Below are 23,271 nucleotides of genomic sequence, written 5' to 3' on the forward strand. Positions count from 1 at the left end.
AATAATTATCTTCTGTGAAGTTATTATAGAGTTGATGTTCTTGCATGTTATACTACAGACAATTGCTAGAAATTCTGTATATTAAGGAAACAAAGATTTTTTGGGCTGGCTCCTGACAACACTGCTAAAGGTGAACATCAGAATCGCCACCAGGTCAGGCCAATGGTCCACCCAGCCCTGTCTGCACCTCCAACAGCAGTTATGAACAAAGGAACAGGGAAGAGCAAGAAGAAGATGACTACATAAGTTATTTGCCCCTCCCTCCAGTGGGTTTCAGCTCAGGTGTCTTTTAAGCCAGGTGTGATTTCTGCTCAGGGACACCTGCCACACAAATACTGCATTCCTGACATTGACTCCCTTTTTCAAGTACTTGCCCGGTTTTCCCTTGAGCCCATATATATGTTTAACACCCAAAACTCCTCAGGCTGGTTACTCCATTAATCCAGTCCCTGCTGTGTGTAAAAAACCCATCATCTTTTCTTGTGGCTCTGGCTGGCTCCTGTTGAAGACCCTCCTTGCTTCCTGCTTCTCCAGGATACTTGTGATTGTGTAATCCCCTCTCATGCCCTTCTTCAGTCATTTCTTTCTAAATCCAAGACTAATACCTCACACAGACTGAAGCTGCTACATGTGGATCGTTGTGGTCTCCTTCTGCACCTTTTGCAGCTCTCTTCTGTCTTATTTAGATGAGGAAACCCAAACCATGAGCGTATTGAAAATCTGGATGGACCATGGATTTACTCTATCCCTTTCCTTACCACGTTTGGCGTGCAATTGGCTCTGACCACTTCCCAGCCTACCTACAGCAACCCCAAGATCCAGCTCCAGAGCAGCAACAGGTAACACCTATTCCCTCACCATGTCACCTTCCACCCCTCCTCCTTCACATCTACCTCCCATTTCACTTGGCCTCCTACAGCTCCTTCTGAACTTCCCCCAGGCTCCCCATGTCCTCATCACCACCACCCTGAGAAACTTCCCCTCATGAGCAAGCTGTCCTATCCCACTGTTCACCTCCAGTTCAGTGTGAATATGTTGTAGATAATGTTGGTTCCTGCAAGAAACTGTCTTATGCTCACCTGCCTGGGACCAAAGATGGTGTGTGAGGAGGACTGTCCAAATAACAGAGGTCTAATTTTTGTTACAGACCATTTGGCTCTTCTCAAAACTGTGCCTCTCTCAAATATTTGCTCTCACACCAGGTACCAACATGTGCCCAAGAGGTTAGGGACAAAAATTGTTCACTGAGTTATTATCTATATTTACGTAGCACATCTCAGATGCTCTTTTCCTCTGCAGCAGCTCCACGAGTCAGTGTGGAAACATCCTGGAGCTGAGTTACAGAATGCAGTTTTCATTTTTTTTGCCCCAAAAAATGGCAGCCTTGGAGGATATGACACAGCTGGTAAGAGCACTTGAGCTCTTCTAACTCTTTATCCTGTTTCTTAAATACCAAACTATTTTTCCTCCAAGTGTATGTTTACAAAGATTTTCAAATCTTAACATGAACAAAAATTCCCTGGAGTAGAGGCTGGCATCATGCCATGCTATAGATCATTATAAAAGACAAATTCCAGACACCGTGATATTCAGAACAGAAGTAAAAGGAAGAAACTCAGGGGGAATTTATAAATCAGTAGGTGGGAGAGATGTTTAATATAATGTTAAAGCAGCACTAGTTTATTCAAGCAAATGCTGGGTGACTAAATGAAATGGTGGTTGTTTTCTTTTGCATAATTTGGGCCCTTTCCTTTCGCAGTTCTCCCTTCTGGGGATAGAAACAATAACATCATCCCTGAAGCACCATGTTTTTCTGCTCACTCTCACAGAACTACACCAACATGGGTGCTCTGGTGTCTGTTTAGTCCCCAGAGATATGCAAGGTGTAAACATGTCTCTAGAAATAAGCTATCCATGGTGTTTTTGAAACCACTGTGCTTCACAAGATACAGACCCGGGGGGGGGGAAAAAAAAGTCTCCCAAATATTTCTGTGCATCAGTTTTCCACCAGGATTTTCATCAGGTGATCTGTTGGGATGCAGGAGCAGGCCGAGGTTTCTGCCAGGTTTGCTGTCAGCTATGAAATCCTTCCAGCTCTGATGACCTTGGCTGCCCCTCAGTGAAGGGCAGACCCTTCATTTACAAAAAACACTCCCACGCCAGGCTTTTTTATCTGTGTTTATCCCCCCCTCCTTCCCCTTCTCCCCTGCAGAGGAGCATAGGAAGTCATCTGGCAAGGCCCAGCCAACCATAGCGCTCCAGCTGCATTCCCGCCCCGCTGGATTGCTGGTGGAAGTGCACAACTGCTTCATTACAGGAGTGATGTAGGTCTGACACCACACTGGCCTCTAACCCCTTTTCCGAGCCTGGTGAAACTGGGAGAGGTGATGACTTTATCGTTTGGGCTTCTCCTGTTTACTGCAGCACCTCAGGACACAACCCCGCACGTTCATCAGTTAGGAGGGTAAAGAGCAACCCTACCAGGTTATGCAAGAGCTTCCTCTCCAGACAGACACTTTGGGGATGGATGTAAGTAGGACACAAAGATGTATCTTCTCTAGAATAAATCCCAGTGTAGCAAACGTGGCTTAAGGATTTCTTGAACAAACAGCTGCGCTGTGCACAACAGCCATGGACACAGCTGTGGTCTGAGAGTCTCCCTATCCCTGTTTGACCCCTGCAACCTCCTGCAGAGACCAGAGTTCATCCATATCCTCTCCTGGTTTAGATGAGGGACAATAGAGCGTCGCTGAATTCAACCACAGTTCTCTCCATGGAGAGGTTAAACTGCAGCAACTCCCGTTGCTTCTCTGGGCAGGAGGCACAGGGCCTCGGAGAGTTGCCCAACACAAAATAAACAGGGAGATAATTTCATCGAGTGCCTTTGTTGTTTGGAGGCACGAAAGGCAAAAGACTGAATCACAGATGTGGGGAATGAAGAACTCTTCTAATTATTAAGTACCATTAAAAACTTCAGTGCAAAACTCATCTGTGTAATTAGGTCAGTATCAATTACCCTGAGCGAATGATTCAGATCTCTCTAGCATTAAACACCAGCTACATGCAACAAACATCCTAAAGCAGGGAAAACCCTGAAGAGATCACCTGAGAACAAGCAAAAACAAATCCAGGAATGGATATTACACTCTTAACCACTCAACTGTGCACAGACCAGGACATCCATTTTCTCTCCTGCCCTAAAACACACTCGGAGTAGGGAAAAAGCACATACAGGTATGAGAGGGCCCTCCCATGTGCTGGAACTGCCTGAGAATTGGAATAAAGGAACAAGCCTCATCTGAGATTTAGTGCATTGGGTCCATGCCAGTTCCTTCTCCCAAGACACAGACGCATATTTCACTTTACTTTCTAGCAGGCAGCTGCAACTCCATCACACAGGATGGCTCAGGCAACACAGAAGAGAGCTGGGAAATATAACAAATTCTGGCATAAGCAAATGTGATTTGGTGTAGCAAAGAGTAGGAAGTCAGTTCCAAACCTAAATCAAACATGAATAGTTTTGAAAAATTCTGAGATGCTTCAATTAGAGTTCAAAGAAAACCCCTCTATAACCCCTCACTGTGGCATTAACTTTCCAGCAGCTCTGAACCCCATTTTCTCACACTTAATATTCTTTCACTTATAGCTAAAATGGTTCATCTTTCTTTCCTGTGAGGAAGAAAGCACAGGAATCAAAAATCAGGAAGCTAGAGCAGAACAAATGGATAATCAGCATTGAATAAGAACTGCTGGCATGTATCACATGTCAAGGTACACCTCATGGAGGAAAAACACCCTGTTCGATGCATCATGTAACCACACATAAAACTTCAATTTTTCCTCTTATACTTTGTTACTAAGAGATCACAAGGGCATCAGGTTTAAGTTGTATCACTGATGGCTGTACCAGCAACACCCACTGGGGATGGTCCATTCTGAAAAGATAACAAGGGTAACCCTCGTGCCAAACCCATACGCCCTGTGGATTCAGGGGGGCAACACCTCCCTGGAATCTCATTTTCCTCTGGGAAGAGTAATCAGCAGCACTGCAGGCTGTTACTGAGCAGGCACAGACAGTTCAGGAGATCAGTTTTTGTACATACTTTGTAGTCTCACACTGTTCCCACAGGTCTGGCAGAATAAAGTGTTTGGCTCAAAAGCCAAGTTGCCACGCCACAAGTAAATTTTTCAACCTTTTAGGCACAATTTACAGGCTTTGATAAGGGCAGAGGGGTTAGCACTTATGTCCACTCCAAACTGCAAGGTGGGGAGGAGGGAGCTGATTTTCCCATTCTCGAAGCACCAGATACAGAATGTTCATATAGCACATAATTATGTTGCAACGTTCTTTGCCAGTGAAGGTTTAAAAAGAAAAAAAAAAAAAAGACAAAAAAAATAAAAAGACAAATTCCTGGAAGATGATCTTGTTGCTTGTCACTAACCACCATGGTCTAGAAGCAGCTTCTAATGATTAAAGGCTCTCATGAGCTACCAGAAGCATTTTGTTCTTCCTCTGAGGGCTTGAGGACCAATCTAGCCTTAGAACCAATACAGCTCTTCCTTGAGTTTACTTTAGAACAATCCAGGTTATATTTATATGGAGAACAGATGACAGCTCTAATAACAAGAACAAATTCCCAGACTAATTCCAACAAGGAATCCCTCTGAAACCTGAAGGGCACAAACAAAACTCATCTCTCTCGAAAGTCATCCAATTTCTAGGTATTACAAAGCATGGCTTGTTTATACTGTCTTGATAGTGATACTCATCATTATCTTCATCTGAGCATCACTACTGCTGATCACCCAGGAGGGTATCAAAACCATGCAGGACAGGTTTAAGAAAAGCAACAATTTACTGGCCTCTCTGGCATTTATTTTTGTTTCAAGATGAAACTTTCAAATCTCTTGGGTAGCTGCCAAACCTATGTCTAAAGCAAAAGTCTCCTTCCTCACATACTGGAAAGATTGAAAGAAAAAGGCAAATTTCCTTTGGTTTTACATCTATTAAAAAAAAAAAAATTCCCTCACTTCCCACTGTGCCTAAATAAGATACCCATCAAACCAAGGGGTCATTTGTTCCTTCATCTCACCCTATTATTTCATAACCTGGCAGTTGCTTACCTGAAAGCTTTTGTAATGTCTGTAGTGGGAATTTCCTGCAGCCACTCCCACTATTTTTTAAAAAAATCATTTGTACGTGCTTGAATATGGGACAATAAGAAGTGCAAACCAGGATGCAGATTTTGGAAATGAAATAAAACACAACAGGTCTCTAGGTACACAAACATGCTTCTATTTTCTTCAAAAGTATTGCTAAAGAATATTTCGAATCTCAGTAAAATTTGGTCTAAAAGTGGATATTTTTAATCTCACCTCTACTCAGAGGTGAGCTTTCAGGTTTGATTTCCATCGAGAGAGATGCCAGCCTCCCTACTTAGCAAAAAGACCGGACATAAATCCCACAACTACCTCCAGCTCTATCCCAACAGCTAACTCTCTAATGTTACAGGATACCTGGAAAGTAAGAGCACAAAATATTAAGAACCAGAATGATCTTACAGGTAAGAAAACAAGGAAGAAATTACTTGCAGGATGATGCTTTCTGAAGTTACAAATTTATTGCACAAATGAAAGGTTGTGTGTTCTCAAAATTCGTGACCTCCTTCCATGCAGTTCAAACACTCATCACACAAGGGGCTCCTGCTGATCTGCCGGCACAATGCGCATGTGCTGTCCCCAAAAAAGACAAAATTCAGACTGTCATGAGATAACTGACTTTCCTGGAAGAGGAGGAATATCAGTGGCAGCGGTAGGAGTAGTGGAGAAAAAACAGATGACACATTTCAGGTACACAAGGAAACACAAATGAATCACGTACGACCTCCTCGCATTGCGGAACTCGGCCAAAATTTAGCTGGAGGGATGGAGGAAGAGGGGAAAAGGACACAAAAATACAGCCACAACAAATACTAAGCTGCAGCTCCTGGCTTTAAAAGCTATCAGGGGATCTTTGGGGATTTTTTCCTAACCCCTGTAGAAACTCTCTCCAAATCTTTCAGGGCAGTTTTGATTAAAGATATTACAACGGCAGTGACAGTAGAAACTTTCCAAAATCAGAAAGTTTACAGCTTGTTTTGCAGTCCAGCATTTTTTTTCTCCCACTTACTCCACTGTTTGAAACAGTTTGAATCAGGCTCTGATAGAAGTGATTTTGTAAATTTTTTTTTAAAGCTGATCTCTCAGGTGAATTGCCAGTGAACACTCTCCAAACTCTCTTTCCTCCATAGTCCAGGGGTCTGTCACTGAACATCAAGCCACAAAATGAAGTACCTTAAGACTACTCTGTCTGAGGGAGTCAAAATCCATCTGCTAGAGGGATCCATTCATTCCAGTGAATCCAAAGAGGTGTTTCTGTTTCTCAGAAAACCCTGAGATTTACTGGTGAGGCAAGCACTCAGTCTCTACCAACAGATGAGACAACACGGGACAGAGGGAACAAAGACATGATGACAAAGCAAGAAAGATGGATTTATTTAGATGGGGAGCTTAGCAGGAAAAATTGTAACTGACACAGGTTGAACAAGCAGAGGTAAGCCAAGGAGCCCAGAAATTAGAAGAGTGATTGGAATTCTACATAAAATTTGACATGGTGCACATTTCTACCTTGATTTATTTCTGACAGGAAATGCAGAATGTATTCATATAAATCCCCCCTCTCAGAAGAAAGCGGGTAAGACGAACAGAAGGACTTCACCTAAGATCAGTAACTTTTCAGAACGTGACAAACAGCAACAGGAGAGACCCCAAAAGCAGAGATCCCATGTGTTCATTGTCCTTCAGGGATGAATGAATTCCCTTTGAGCCAGCACAAACCTGCCGTTCCCATCCAGTTCAGAGCTGAGTCACACTTGCCAGGCCTCAGTGATCCTACCACATACCAGACTGCTGACCTGAAAATGAAAACTGGGCAATAAACTTACATGGGGAAGTTTTGAGGCCACCCTCCACAGTTCCTCAGAGAGCAAAGATGCTGCATGCTGTCAGTGCCCCAGCCCCTACAGCACAGAGGGTGCTGAGTTATAAGCACACAACTCGTGGTCTAAAGCGCTTAGGCTTGAAGACAACTCAAAGAATATATATATATAAGTGCAATAACATACAGAAAACAGAGCAAAATTTGAGGTTACAGTGATTTGTTCCATACTTATGTAGATGTTAACAGAGCCTGAAGTGATGGCGGTCACACCGAGACCAGATTATGTCCAACTCACCTCATTCAGTCAGATGTTAGACAGGGTACAAATGTTTTCATTGACAAATGAAAATGGATGTTTATCTTTTGAAAAGGCTGGTGTGCAAACCCCACAAGGTGCTGCTCAGCAGAATCTACCCAGAGTTGTTTAAACATTACTTTGAGCAGGCCGGGCCAATATAAATATAAACAAACTGTGATTAACAACCAAATACCTGATCTGAGCACAAGCAAAAGAAAAACTGACCTGCTCAGTTTTTCATCATTGCTGTCATTTTGAAAATTTGCTTCCAGAACTGCTGTTTTCTTTACTAACTTCTCACTCCCACTCTTGTTCTCATCCTCATCCAGCAACAGCTTTAAGAAGTTAGAGGAATACAATGAAGAGAATTTGGAGATGTTTTGTGCTGGGGCTGATTGGCATTCCTCCACTCAGAACCACCTCCGTGATTACTGTCTGTAAAAGGGATCCATTAAGCACCTCTCCCTGCCTTATTTCCTTGCTAAGTTGGGTTCGTGATTATTCTGTGAGGAGGAAGTAGTTCAGCATAGACATGAACTCATTTGGATTGGTGCCCTCAGGAAAACACAAGTACAGTGGAAATCTTATGCATATGAGGTGAAATAAGAGAAAGGAAGCCAAATTTCAGGGGGTAAACTGCTTACTGTAAACTAGATCAGAATAACAGCAGCACCAGATAAGAGCTGGATTGCTCATTACTGCATCACAAAGCCCAGAACTAAGGATTACCTGCCTGTAGATCCCTGCTGACTTGCATACCTAATGCAAAAATTTTAGTGAATCCTAATCTGCCCCTTTCCTGTGTTTTCCAGCCAAAACTCTTCTGAAGTTTGTCTCTCTGCGCAGAAAGGATTGCCAGGAATTCTCTTATCACCAGTCCTGTCAAGCGCTACATTTCATTCCAGCCTACATAAAAAAAAAGCTGGGTAGGGGAGGAAGGGATCCAAGTGTAAGTGCATACAGGCTAAATAACCAACTGGCAGAAAACTGGGACTCCATCCTCTAGAAGATAAACATTATAATTTGTGCATTAATTATAGCTCATTTACCTTCCTTATCCTGTATTTCCTCCTCCCAACTGGATTTTGTAACAAAGGTCTGAGCCTTTATACAAACAAGTTAATGGATTCTAATGGTTCACCCTGATGCAATGTTATTTAATCACAGCAGCGCTTCATTTTCCCTGCTGTATTCAGGGAAGAATAAATAAATAAATAAACATCGTATCCACATTCAAATGTCTCATCTAAACACCTCTTATTTCAGTTTTCAAATTCCATTGTTTCCATTGTAGTGAAATTTTACCATGCTTTCGTTTTAGTAGACTCTTTCCCTTAAGAAAAATGCAACAGAAATTTTAAGTATTTAGCAGTATTTAAGAAAGATACAGCAGAATACAGCAGATACATGTTATTTGTTTTTCAAAGACTTTCATGCTCTGTTTCCCAACTGTCCCCAAATCCCATTGCCACCACACTTCTGGGTGCATTCTGTGCATTTTATCTCTGATATTTATTTCGCTTACTCTTTATACTCCACACACTCTCAATTATTTGTCAAGACAATTCTTTCTCCATGGGAGTGGACCAGAGACATAATTGGATAATAGTCACCAGAACTTCTCCATGCTCACGGAAAACAAAACTGGTCTGTCCAATTTCCTCCCCAGAACCTTTTACCTCCTCACCCCACCAGCACCACCTGCTCAGCCTTTTCCTCTCCCCCTTTCTCTTGTCACTTCAGGAGGTGGGTAGATGCTTTCTCACAGCATTTCTCCTTTGCAAGTACCACTCGGCCTGTTTTTCCTTATTATCAGGGGCATCCTATGCAAGAGGCCTGCTTTTGATCTCATGGTTGCAGGTATAAATTACACAATTAATGCTGGCACTCCACCAATCCCACCCATTTCACTTAGTATCACATGTGCACTCCACCCTACCTTACTCACACCATTTAAATCCTGGGCTTTTTTCCTGTCCCTTTTTCTTTTTTTCCCTTCAAGCCTCTCTTCCATGGACCTCATCAGTACGTTTAGTGTTCACTTGCCTCTGTCTCTGTCACTCCCCTCCATGTCTCTACTCAGCAACCCCTCCTCCCCCCTCAAGGCTCTTGACACTACATCTCTCCTTGCACCTCTCATCATCAGCATAACTAATTTTCTTTCACTTGGCCCAAACTCTTGACAAAAATCCCGCTAGTGTTTAAGGAAACAGGGTGCTAGGAACAACAACCCATGAACGGTAAAACCTGCATCTCTTTCAGAAAGGTGTAATTTCTCACAAAGCACAAGGTCAAACCTCATGGCACAGCACCAGAGCACAGTCTGTCTGTCTTTTACCTACCCTGGGGCCGACACGATCATCTACAGAACAAAAAGGTGGAAGACCAGACGCAGACAAAGTACCACGTTTGTTCAAGGTAAATGAAGGGGAAAAAGCAGGTGAAGAAGCAAAGGAAAAGAGTCGTCGCTGCCAAGTTGTTTCAAACAAAAACTAAAGTGCCAGCTATTCAATCCATCCCTTGACTCCTTTCAGCTGCACAAGCAGTGGCATTGTACAGGCAATTATCTCTGTACATACTGTTTCTCCCAGGGCACTTAATGTCCCCCTGCTTTCGCCAGAGTTGTCCATCTATTCCAGTATCTAACGAATGCATGCACAATTGTGACATTTTCTCGATAGTCTGGTACACAACCATTAGAGAAATAAAGCCTTTTGCTTTATGTCCTTTTACTGAATGCCACGTTCTAGAGCTCTGCAAGTCAACATGAAGCATTACAAGAAATACTTAAATCACATTTTATTTTTCAAGTTCAAAAATAACAATTAGCTTTATTTAACATGTTACACGTATCAGATTTAAAATATCATGCTCTATTTAAATATCTGAATGACAACACTATACAAATAAAATGTTACACAAAATATATTTAAGAAAATGTTTTGGTCTTCCATCTGAACAATAAATAGACAGGCACTTCTACATGTACAAAGAAAGCAACCACTATTTAGAATAATTCTTATAAGCAAGATGTGGAAATACAGAAGATCTGAGTTTCGAGAACATGTTTAACTCTACGTGAGGCTTCATGCAACTTCAAAGTTTGTTTCAAAATCCGAAACTCTTTGTATCTGCACAATTCTGGATTTGCTACCGCTTTACAGGAGATCCAAACCGTGCTCTCATAAGCAATGTGCAATTTCAGTCATTCCCATCAAGCTACCTGATCACATTTAGTGCCCAAACAGGAAACAAGGATTGACCAGAGTAGCTTTTCACATAAATAACATAAACAGTAAGTCATCTTTAGTAACTAAGTGAGGCAGGGACCAACTTAACTGTACCTACTGCCCAGCTCCAAACAAAGTCTGTTCTTTTTCCTTATATATTGAGCTCTTAAGGGGTGTTTCAAGCAGTATTACGCTTTTCTTGTAAAAAAAAAAAAAAGGCATAATCTAATAAAAGGGTAAATTCCTTCAGACACAGATACACTTTGCACAAAAGATCCTAAGTAAAGGAGAAAAATACTGTTTCGGGGTGCAAAAGGACTGAAAACTATACATTAAAACAAAATCTAAAAGTTAAAGTCTTGTAAATGATTCATACCTAAAGATAAAATTACATTCCTCCAATTTGTGTATTTTCAATTTACAGTGGTTTCCACACATGAACCCTACTCAAGGAAAAATTATCTTCCACCAACACAATTAATGAAAGATGCATTGCAGTAGGCAATCCCTGTTTCCATACAGCTAACCAGTCACTGACAGCTAGTTATATCCTCAAAGTCTCTTTTAAAATTAAGACAAATATTGAAACATAACGACCATCAGGACAGTGGAAAAGTCAGGACCAAGTCTTCAAGCCATCCCTTCAAATTTTAGTATTATTCTCGTTTTCGAAAGTACAGGAAAAAAAGTTTAGGGAGAAAATTCAACTATTAAACAGAGCTTCAGTGATCCACCAAGGAAGTCAGACCCAAACCTGGAAAGTTATTTGGACTTGGACTTATGCACATTACTTTAACAATTTAAGTGTGGATCTTGCAAGTGTGTCCAGATCTTAATCATCTCTTGAGGTTTTCTACTATGTACTAACATTAAGTTTGTGTAGGAACATATGTTATTTCTGTATTTCTCCTCGATGTCAAACGTTTTGAAGCCTTTGTGTTTTTCCGGAGCAAGCCCAAGCTTCTGAAGGCACATTCCAGTATAAACATCATCAATAGGGTAAAGGAGTACCTGGTCAGATGCATTATTCAGTCTTAATGCCAGATCACCAGAGTACAGAAACCCGCCACCTCCCGCATACGGAGGGTAAGAACCTTCATAAACACTCTCTGGGATGTAGTACTTCAATTTTTTCTCTCTGTGAGGTCCAGCATCTTTGATCACGTCGCCTATAAATAAGTCTTTGGCTTTTTCCTTTGATAAGCTCTTCAAGTAATCCAGGATCTGATGGGTATTCACAAAAACATCATCATCACCCTTAAAAATAAACTGGACGTTCGTGCAACTGCTGCTGACCCACTTCAGAAACAGCACCTCTTTCAGAGTCAGGTTGAAGAAAGTATCTCTGTAGTTCCAGAGGAGAATGTCTTGGTGGGTTTCACTCTCGAATTTCAGCATGTGTGAAAGATCGGGAAAATGATCCTCTGGTGGGGTCTGTCCAAGTAAGAAGACCCTTTTGACTATCACATCCCCTGATTCAATTTCCTTGCCCCAGGATTCCCTAATTGCTTGCCTTCTATCAAAATGGGGTATAAGTGACTTAATAGCCAGCAGCAGAAAAGGTTTATGTTTGCACTTGTTTGGCTGATCCATTACTAATGAATAATTTCTACATCTCAAATAAAGTAGAAAGTCTTTGAATCTGTCTGGCAGGTTTGCAAAGTCACTAACCTCTGAAGACACCCACGGGTCAGGGTCACAGGAACTGAGAGCGCTCAAGTTAGAACTCAAATTCTCTTCCACAGTCATATTGGAAAGCAAGGCCAGAATAGGGTTGTACAGGAGTTCAAGCTTCTGCTGCTGTTTGTTCCAGTAAGCTTTGTGAGGGGTATATTTTCTCCAGAATGTGCTACGTGGTATAACAACACGGCCCTTTGCATTCTTCTCTTGGCTGCCACTTTTTGAGACTTCCACAATCACATAAATAAAAATGTTCACCATCATCAGAATTCCCAGCAGCTTTAATCTTCTGCGTCCAACACTCATTTCTCATATCTAGAAATAAATAAAAGGAGATTTTTAGCCTTCTTCATATCAAGTTCTCGACCTCATAAAAATACAAACTACTTTCAGGTGAACAATATGAAAGTTAGTAGCCTAAAACCAGAGGTCACCTACACCCCCAAAAAGGCCAAATTAATCTGTCTCTAATACATGCACACCTACAGCTCGTAGGTGTTTGGGGTCTCATCAGCCAGCTGCTACAAATGCATGGTTTCCATTTGCTACTTAGGAAGGTTACACAGCATTTCACTGGGCACCTAAATCAGCCAGCGGTGTTTGCTTCTTATTCAGATCTCCTGTAAACACTTGACTGTATAATAATTAGAATCCGAGCCCTCAGCTTGGCAAAGGCAGGCAGAGAAAGTTTTTTTTCTGCTCGTAAGGTGAGCTGAAGGGTATAGAATAAATTGCTATATGATAAGGTCAGTTATTTTTAAATTAAGTTTCAAGCTTTTATATTTGCACTCTTATATCTTCCAACTACATAACAGGCAGAGCCAAATTTTAAAGCACACAATCATTTTCTGACAATTTCACTTGGCTGTTCCTTGGGAGAGAAGAGAGGCTGACAAAACTTGCCAGCTGCGTTGCTGGTATTCAGATCTCAGCAGACAGAGGAGAATGTGAACTTGGATTTATATTTTTTTTTCCCCCTTCAACTGGAAAAGAAATGAATGGCAGCTGAAAGTAGAACTGTAATTATTAGGAAGTTTAAAAAAAAATGAAAAGAAATAAAAAAGGAGAGGTCTCCCATACATGCAAGACTTTGAATTGTTGAATCAAAAATTCTGCTACCCATCTCCAGTTTTTACTGAGAGAGACAAAATGGATCAATCCCTCTTTCTTCCACAGCTGTCAGGATGAAAAGTACAAGGAGAAACATGAAAACAGCGTGTTCCTCTAAAGCAGTGCTTATCAAACTGTTTACCAGCCCAGGGGTATATCCATGTACAAGCTACACAAATAACTCAGAATTAATAAGGTCAGCAAGGCTACGGTCAAGTCATATATGGAACTCATTGCTGAAGACACTTCCACTTGCCAGGAATATAAATGATTATTAGAAGACCAGAAAAATCTCACAGAAGATTTGTAATCACTGTTACAAGCCCAGCTGTAAACACGGCCTCTGAGGTCCTGAAGTCACAGCAGACAGGGGCACTTGAAAAGTACACCTTGTACTTGCTGCTGTTTTCGTTTCTTTTCCCAGCCATCACCAGATGACTGAGCTAGACTGACCCTTGATCTCTTCTGGTTTGATCAGCCTTACTTTCTTTTACTCCTCAACAAGTTAAACACTAAACTACTAAAAATTTAGGAAGAAAGCAGCAGGTAAATAATCAGCAATCTTTTTTCTCTTATTTGACCTTATTAATCCAAAGTGGGTGTGTGTATTTCTGAAATAAAAAGCCACTCTCAGAAACAACAGGCTACTCAGAAACACCCCTGTCCTTCCTCATGTACCATCTGCATATTTATCTTTGTAATACACTCAGGCCAGATCCACTTTATGTATTATTCTATTCTCAGTCAGCTATGAAGTTCCTGTTCTAATTTTAAAGTAGTTTTCTTCTATACTTTAAAGACAAAAAACACACTTGTGGTCAGTGCCATCACTGAAGCTAAACAGCTGAACTGTTACAAAGCACTGGTTGGTCACACAGAGTTCAAAGAAACTTTATCTTCCTCTTTCAAATGCCACAGCAGCTTCCACTAAGAACAGATAATTAAATATTATTTTTCTTCACTTTCCTTCCAGTACAACAAAAATACTGAGGCAGCTGTCCCCTGATTGTACTACTCCATGCAGCTCAGCATGCACATCAGTGCTTATCTACCCTGTCCTCTGAAGCACTTCTCACCAGAACAACAAATGATGTGGTATCTGACCTGTGATCCCGGGACTCCTGACACAACGGGATGACATGCTCCCTCCTAGTAACAGCCAACAAAACTCAGGATTGTCAAGAGCTCAGCCAAAGCTTGATTTTTCAGGAAATATAGCACTAACACAGCACGTCTGTCACAGCCCCCAGCTTACTAAACTGTGAGTATTCAACACCTCTGTAAGTCATCAGGATACTTGACTCTTCTGAACACCAGACACCATTTGCAAACACTTAACAAAATCCTTCAAAACACTGTGACTGCAATCCTCTGCAGCAAATGAGACAGGGATCCTATGCAGAAAAATCTCCATTTCCTATTAGACTTGGTAGAACTTTTCATCAGAAGTCTGGCAAGGTGATAGTGGTTCCATCACACACAGCACAGTAAATGCTATCAGTCCCACAAGTAAATACTTCCAGCCTCAACCCTGTTCAAAGCTGTGGATCCACAAGCAGCTCAACCACTCTTATCACCTGATCACTCTTGCTGATGGAGACTCTCTCCTCCTCCCTTTCTGACTCCAAGAACTCGGGTCCAAGCCCTCCCTCACACTGGCTCTGGTGCTCTGCCAAGCCTCTCCATGAATCAGTTCCCATCACCAACCCAGCAGAAACCCAGCCCTGACCAGAGATGCACACCAGGCAAGCACCACAGCAGCTACAGCGGAAGCACAGGGCAGAAGGAAGCAAAGCAGACACATTTCCTCTCTTCAGCTGGGATGACAACATGAACAACTGAGCCTTGGTTCTGGATCCACAATCCCCACCATCCTCCAACAAGAGGCTTTGTGGCACTGTAGCTGTGACAGCATCACACTTACACCCTGGTGCAGGCAGTCATGTACCACCAGTCTCTGAACAGACTGTGCAGGTGCAAGCTAAAACATTCAACTTTTCCACCTTCTTCCAAGTCTGACAGAAGCCACAGCCTTTAAACTGCAAATACTTGTATCTACTACTGAGGACAGGAGTTATAATGTATTTTCTAAGTGGGTTGAGTAACATGTCTACATTATCTGACTGCCAAACCCAAGCATTAAAAGTCCATTTATTTACTGAGGCTGACAAAAGATAAGATAATCCTTATTAGCTACAGGTATTACACCTACCACTCTACTGGTTCAAGAGTAAACTATCAGGAATTTGGCAAAACAACGTTTTAATTCAGCTATCTAATAGATATAACCACCCTTCTCTCTTTGCAGAGGCAAGCTGTAACTGGCACTAAGGCAGACTTGGATCTTACCATATAACTTCAGTCTGAGGCCTGGTATCCCTTACAGAAGTTGTACATGCAGCACAACTTCTGACTAACACATCACAAGGCATACTCAGTCCTACTAACCTCCTGTGAGATGTATCAGTTCTCCTAAAAGCTCAGTTTTGTTCAGTGAGTCAAGAGATTTCCGGATTGAGCAACAACACAGTTTTAGAATGTGAAGATGTCAAGAGCCCCAGGCTGTTACAAAAAGTCTGTGCTATTTCCAGCTTTTAAGAACTTGAACACTATTTATTTTTTAACTACACACAGTCATATCTCTTTTCCCCCCCCTCAGAGCTTTACACAAGTTCACTTTTGTACAATAGTAATTAAGAAAATCTTAAGAACTGGAAAATACCGAACAGATATCAGTATTCTGCTTCTACAGAAGCACGTCACACACAGTGGCTACCACTGAAAACAGTCAATGTTCTCTGTGTTCTTCAAACAGCACAGTCTGAAACAATGCTCCAGTTGGAAGACAGTTACCAAGATAACAAAGTAAAGAGTGCAATGAAATTCAGAGCAGTTATATGTTTATTTTAACATCAGTTTTCATTATTTGCATATACCTGCTTTGAGACAACTTTCAGCATATTATTCAGCTTTGGGAGAAATTCCAATCTTCCAGTATTTGAATACCAAAGGACACCAGTGCAACTTGTGCATGGAATTTCAAGACCTGAGTAAATAGCAAGACTAGGAAAGGATGTATTTGTATTTTCCTAAAACACACTCCAAGGCATAAAGAACTATAAAGAGTTTGAATAAATGCCAAATTAACTTCACATTCTGTTTCTCACCAGTTATCTTCAGCACATTTTTGCTCAAAAAAACCCCAAAAGCAACACCAAAAAAATATTGATGTTATTTTCTCTATACGCATTTGCCATACCAGCTACATAATGAACTTTTATCTGTTGTCCCTTCCCCTTCTTTTTGGTCATTTTTGATATTACAATAACAACAAGAAAACCAAATCGTTTAGTACTTAAAGCTCACAAATAAGAACTTGTGGAGACTTTTTTTAGAGCTGTACATCAGTGGGACTTGGTGCACGGTGCAAACCACAGAACATACTCAGTTTTGCACAGACTATGAAGTCACTGTGCACCCCATGCACAAGTGATGGCTCTGAAGTGAAAGAAAAAAGCAAGACTCCCCTCGAAGCCTCTTAAACCTCATCCAAGCCACAACCAAAATCAAGCAGAGAGAACATGTTCCAACAAGGTTCTTCTACAGCACAACCCACAAGTGACCACACTCCTTCACTGGGTCTCATCAAGCCTCCAAATCGCAGGGATCAAGAGTCAGCCTTGATGAGGTGAGAACACCATTCTATAAGCTTGTCAGGAGACAATCAGATTATCATGGAAGCCAACTCCCCAAGGTGCAATGCATAGACCCTGCAGCTAATCCGAAGGGATCTGTGAGCACTACATTTAAATTTCTCAGACTACCACCACCACCACCACCTGGATGCCAGCAGGTCTCCACGTTATGCAGAGTCTTGCTTTTCAAAGCAATCAGATAAGGTTTAAAGGCATTGCTCAGAGCAGCTACGTTCCAACGAAACTCCAGAAGTTAACTTGCCAAAAGCTAAGTTAACTTCTTGAGTTAACTTCTAAGGGCGGGGAAATCCCTCCTACATTAAAGTTTGTGAAAGCTTAAGGAGAATCTAACTCCCTACCCCTAATAGCCTACTTGACTGCTGTCCCCACACTACTAATGTCAGTTTTTCAGCTGTGGTATTAAGACCTTTCATTTGCTGCTGAACGCCAAGTTCTGAGTATCACAATTCCAGAATCTTCAGAGTAAGTCATATTCTGTTCCTGTCACCATTTTCACTAATTTCAGGTGTTCCCCTCCCTCTAGCTCTTCCAGCAGAAAAGAGAAGCTACCAGAACACGCTATTTAAAATAACTTCTATGAAACCAAAGTTTTGTTGACTTTATATTGCTGTTTAGAAATATTGCAGCAACACCCACGAAGTTATCTTTTCAAAGTAAGTCAACAGTAAAAAATTAGTTTCAACTTCATTAAAACCAGCTTATGTGAAATTCCTGCTTGACAGAACACTTAGAGATGGAAGAGATACTATCAGATCTCCACCATCTCAAACTGAATACTTCCAACCCCAAACCAAACTGCTCAAGTGCCAAATTCTTCAACTGGAGAGTGATCTATTTTTTCATTTTTAAATGAGAGTCAGCTACCAGCAAATCCTCAGATCCCAACCCTATCTTTTAAGTTACTAAAGGTGTCTCTCACAAAAACTTTGGATTTAATTAAGATATTTAAATACTGTGCACCTACTGAATTCACTGTAAGTTAGGCCTAAATATTGTCTTTTTAGCTGTTAAAATTAAATTCTTGGATTGGCTGAATCAATGTTCAGTTTCATATTTGAATTGTTTTAATGTTTCTATAGAAGATCAAGGTATATGCAAGAAAAGCCCTTTGGTCATTATGAGAAGTATTCTGTAAACTCAATCCCAAGTTTGATGTATATTCCAATTTTTCTACTGGTATAGACTACTTGAGTTTGGTCATGATTTCCTACAGGGATGAAAGAGCAACAGAGCTCCACATGTACAGCACACTTACATAAGGCAATTTAAACCATGGCATGTCCCTATAAATCATGTTGATATCACCATTCTATACTGGCACACCTACAGCCACAGTAAACATCTATGAAGGTGTTCCTCACTGCACATGAAAAAAAACCCCAAACCAAACAAAAAAACCTGTAACCAAAAAAAAAAAAAAAAAAAAAAATCGGTTTCTTTGTTTATCAGTAAAAAGAGTTTGGGTTGTTGGTTTTAGGGTTTTTTTTTTTAGTAACTGAGATTTCACACTGACAACTGTGAGTAAGATCTCAACTCACTATAAAAACAAATATTAAAGAGGGCCTGTGGTAGCAGAAGTGGCCTGTTTTTCCTAATTTGTTAATACAAAAAAGTCATTCTAAGGTCAGTTCAAGCTTTAGAACTATGATATTGCAAATTTGTTAGGAATAACGCAGAGTTGCCAGTTTCCGATTTAAGAACTTCAGTTTTTAGTTACCCTTGACAGGCTTCAGCTTGAACGAACAGTAAATTATAAAGAATCAAGATAAGGGGTTTAACCAAGTGTCAGCAGAGAAGTATTTCTTGGAAGAAAATTAATTGCCATTCATCACGTCAGTCACAAGTTGGGGAGGTACAGTTCCATGGCAGTTTGAAACAGTTTCAGTCACAGCTGACTCATTCCTGTAATTTATTCCTTCCCCTACAAACTGCACAGTCCCATCCTACCTCTGCACTGATAGGATTGTGGTGAATCAGTTCAGGAAGCCAGAGGATGAGAAAGCTCCTGACAATAAAGCAGCAATTAGTTTTCAGCTGCCTCCCGTCCCTAGAGGTGTTTGCCACTGTGCTGCACAAACACCAGGAATGGAGCAAGAGAAGAATGAAGACTCCCACAGACCAGACCACAGCAGATCCCATTTTTCATCAGCTTAAACTTCCATGTACCAGCACGTTGCTGCTGCACCTCTGGTCCTGTTCCCACCTTTATCCACAGAGGTCCAACAAGCAGGGCCAGACCCACCACTGGTCCACCAGAAACAAAGAGTTTGGGAAACCTCATCTTTAACGAAATACACCCCAGGGTTTTAATTTCTCTAACACTTTTTGTAAGCAGGCCAGCTTACAGGTTGCCTACTGAACCAGCGTGACCCACCCATTTGTGCTGCTCTTTGTTCAGGGGTTCCTTTCACCCGGAGTGTTATCTGCCCATAATTCCTAGAAAGCCAAGGAAGTGGATAATGAAATACCTTCCTCCCAGATTCTTAGTACTTGGATCCGTGTTTGTTCTGATAACACATTGCAAACCTGACTCATGCTTTCAAGGTACATTTAAAGAGATGAAGTCTGCTGGACAGACACACACTTACTCCTTGCTTTTGTGCTGTATTTGAAATAAAAAAGGTGATTTAATGTACCTATTCAAGAGGCAGATGACCATAATTTCCACAGACAAGACATCTCCTCCTGGTATCTCTTCCACTTTTATCTTAAAACCAGTAATTAGTACTGCCTTAACCATACCTCAACCACCTTTATGTCTGCATAGAGAGCATTCATTATTTAGTCAACTAACCAAACCATCCTTCAAGTCATCAAAACTTTACCTTTTCTTAGCCTTCTTGCACAAAACACACTGCTAAAAACTATGTTTCAAAAGCAAGTACAGTGTAACCTGGTATGTCTGTTCAAGTTACTACCTACCCCTGATGACCACTGTCCTTTTGGGTTAAAAATAAACCAACACTGGTTTTCAATTTGACTTCCACAAGCTGCCACTTTTGCAGTCAGTGGCTGGGTGATGGGATACACAGCTGGGACTTCCCAGCCATCTCGAGCCATAATTCCCTGCAAGTGCTACGAGGTTGCTCAGAAGGCAATCCAAACCAAATTCATACTGTGAATATTCACGTCAGAATTCTGGGATCTGCCTCTGAACTTACAGTACTGAACTAAACACGTGTTTGAGAATGCAGAACCTACATTTTAAAATGCAAATACATGAAAAATACTTCTGCCTTCAACTGGGTTTGGTTTCAGGTGTAATTAACGAGTACAGTAAAAGTTTTTCATCTTTCTGAATAATTCATTTGAAGCTCAGAAAAAAAAAAAAATCAGTGGAGTTCACTGTCTTCTCTCAAACTTATAAAACCTAAGATGCAGATCTCGTTCTAGCCTGTCAAGTTTTTGGAAAAGGAAACAATTTCTCCACAGCTTTAGGCAGCTAAAGATGCATATAAATACCAGGAGGATTTTGTAAAAGATCTTTAAGCCGGTTAGGCAGCTACTCCCATTTTTGTTAACAGCAGATAATCATCTAACCCGATTAGAGACTTGTAAATCCAAGGAGTACCTTCTGTACCTGTTACCTGCACACGGATGCAAAGTATTTACTGAGTTTGTGAGTGGTTTAGGTAACCAAATTTAAGCTGTTTTGCAGATCTTTTAATTGTTTTTATTCAAAAGCAAATCAACAGTAAGTGTGCAAAAGATAGCCTTCCATTACCAGTTTCTAACATTCAAATATCAGATTAAAAAAATACAATTGCTCAAGTAAGATAAAACAGCACTAAATTCAGGATACAGAGCAACGTTCAGCTGCACCTAAAGAATCCCACCCTTTCCCAGGCCATGAATTCCCACATTTGCATAGCTCACTGTATTGCATTCTGTATAACCCTGAAAATAAGCAAACAGAAAGGCTATTTCTCAATCCACTTAGTTCCTCAATTCAGTTCACAACGCAGCTGCACAAACAGCTACACGAGCACAGGAGACCGGAGGCACAGAAAGCAGCAACTGCTTCAGCCACTCTGCCTCCAAACCGCAGTGGGATACACCAGGATGATGCTCTCAGCAGCCAGCCTGGGACAGGCTGAACGGCGGGAGAATGGCAGGAAGCTGCACATCCCACACACACACCTTGATGGGGCACATCAGCTTTCTACTGTAAATTCCGTACAAGTATGCACATCCTCTGGTGGTTCATAAGCCACTGAGCCACTGAGAGTTAACCTTTTACAGAAAAAATAAAAATTACTCATTCCCACCCAAGAATCAAGATTTCTTGCCCACTTCATTTAGAGAGCTGACTTTCAAATTAAGTGATTTAGTCAATTCACTCTCAGACTAACTCTTCTGTGAGTTTAAGATGAAGCAGCTGCTAAGTTTCAGAACTTATTTACAAAAGACGAACAGAAGTAGTTCCAAATTAAGTGCTTTTCAACTCATACTATTGTATTTCTCTCTAACAACAAAGCTTTCTTAACCAACTGCTGATGGAAACTGTTTCATCAATTCTCCCTTTAAAAAATCTCAGCACCACACCCATCACACAGCGGGATTCTTTTCCTTACTTAAATGCTAATTGCCTCTCATGAGACACCAATTCAATCATTCTTCTGCGCAGTTCATCACAAGACAGTTTAATGATCCAGTCTTTTCACTGGGCTTTACATGATCTGGAGACTTGGAGAGGTTTACACAGTCATCTTTTAAATCCTGAAAGGCCCAAGAGAAAGATACAAGCAAAGTGGAAGATCAAGCCCAAGATACCTGTCAGTTCTTCCTATGCAAAAGCAAAATGTGACTGAACAGATCTGACAGTTATTCCCAAACTTTTGGCTAGTGACTTTTTCACTCTGTACTAAAATGACAGGAAGAGCTTGTATTTCATTATATCATCATCATCTTTGTTGCTTTTTTGCTGATTTCTAAGCACATAAAGGGTGCTTACTTACATAAAGGGATACAGCTGTGAAGTAGTAGCAAACTCATTAAAAACATTTAAATATATATTTGTGAGGTCAGCACGTGGCATAACAGGGAGATTACATAAGTAATTTTTGTTAACTGCACTCACAGGCCCAAAGTCCTCCCTAAATCAAATGAAGCACTGTCCTGTGCAGGGCCAGGAGCTGGACTTCAACAATCCTTGTGGGTCCCTTCCAACTTAGGATATTCTACGATAAGCACTCACCTGAACATAGCCTATGACACACCAGAAACATCAAATACTAATCCTGTGACTGCCCATGCACACAACTACAACCACCCAATTTAATTGCTAAGACTTCGGTTAAAAATGTAACTTTACAAACTACCATATAAAAAAAAATTTGGTGTACCTGAAAAAAAAAATTTTAAAACTTTAAATATAAAAAGCAAACAGATGCCTACTTGCTTCAAAATTACTTACACACTTCTACTATAGAGTAACAGAAAACGTAATAAGGAGGCATACTAGGAAAAAAAATCCCAAACCAACAACCTATGAAAGGAACAAAGATGGTTTCAAGCTTTTGAGAGGCGATCAATCCTAATGGCCTTCAAGGCACATTAACATGAAAACCAGACATGTTAAAATGCTCATAATTTTAATGAAATATATATTTCTTTTTATATTCTGTGCTTTTAACAAAAACATACAAAAAAACCCCTTGTTGCCACAACAAGTACACTCTAGCCAATATCTTCCCCCCATCCTGCCTTTGACCTGTTCTTGGCCAGTTTTAGAATTATACTGCTTAAGAAGCTTTAAGTGTGTGGCAAACCTGCAAGAAACCTACCACACTCTACTATGTAGACTGCAAATCCTTCAACTGAAGAAGAAGAAATTAATGGGATTTTTAGAGCAGGACACATAACCCAGCAAAACACAAAGACCTTGTGTTTCTGACACAGCTGCTCAGTCACTTGCCATTGAAAGGCACCAGTCTGACAGCACACAGAAAAAGTCCATCAGGTAACTAACTCTGAAGTTTCACAAGCTGCCTGAAGTACAGATTTTACAAGATAATCTGACACACATTTGTCAAAAATTAAGTAATCTGCTGAAAAAGAACAAGTTACTGAAGAATCTGGCTGAGGATTTTAATTGACACTGTTCAATCTTTTTCCTACCCTTTAGTTAATTTGGAGCAACATGACTATACAGATTTTGGTCAAATGCACATATCAATGACAAGCCATCAATGCTTCTTGACTGTTGTGATAAATGACAATATTGGCTGTGATAGGGGACATATGTTTCAACAGGAT

At 40.9% G+C, this 23,271-nt stretch overlaps 1 protein-coding gene across 4 annotated transcripts in view; it reads right to left on the bottom strand.

Annotated features, from left to right (window-relative positions):
* Positions 1–10,061: 10,061 nt before the first annotated feature.
* The window catches only part of B3GNT2 (UDP-GlcNAc:betaGal beta-1,3-N-acetylglucosaminyltransferase 2), a 79,862-nt gene continuing 66,652 nt past the window's right edge, over positions 10,062–23,271 (bottom strand). For all 4 annotated transcript variants that reach the window (XM_064647710.1, XM_064647709.1, XM_064647707.1 and 1 more), the window contains exon 2: positions 10,062–12,502. In XM_064647710.1, the coding sequence (XP_064503780.1) occupies positions 11,300–12,493 (1,194 nt within the window). In that variant the 5' untranslated portion in view covers positions 12,494–12,502 and the 3' untranslated portion in view covers positions 10,062–11,299. The remainder of the gene's footprint in view (positions 12,503–23,271) is intronic.

This window comes from Pseudopipra pipra, chromosome 3, assembly GCF_036250125.1.
Source record: "Pseudopipra pipra isolate bDixPip1 chromosome 3, bDixPip1.hap1, whole genome shotgun sequence".
Classification (NCBI taxonomy): Eukaryota; Metazoa; Chordata; class Aves; order Passeriformes; family Pipridae; genus Pseudopipra; species Pseudopipra pipra.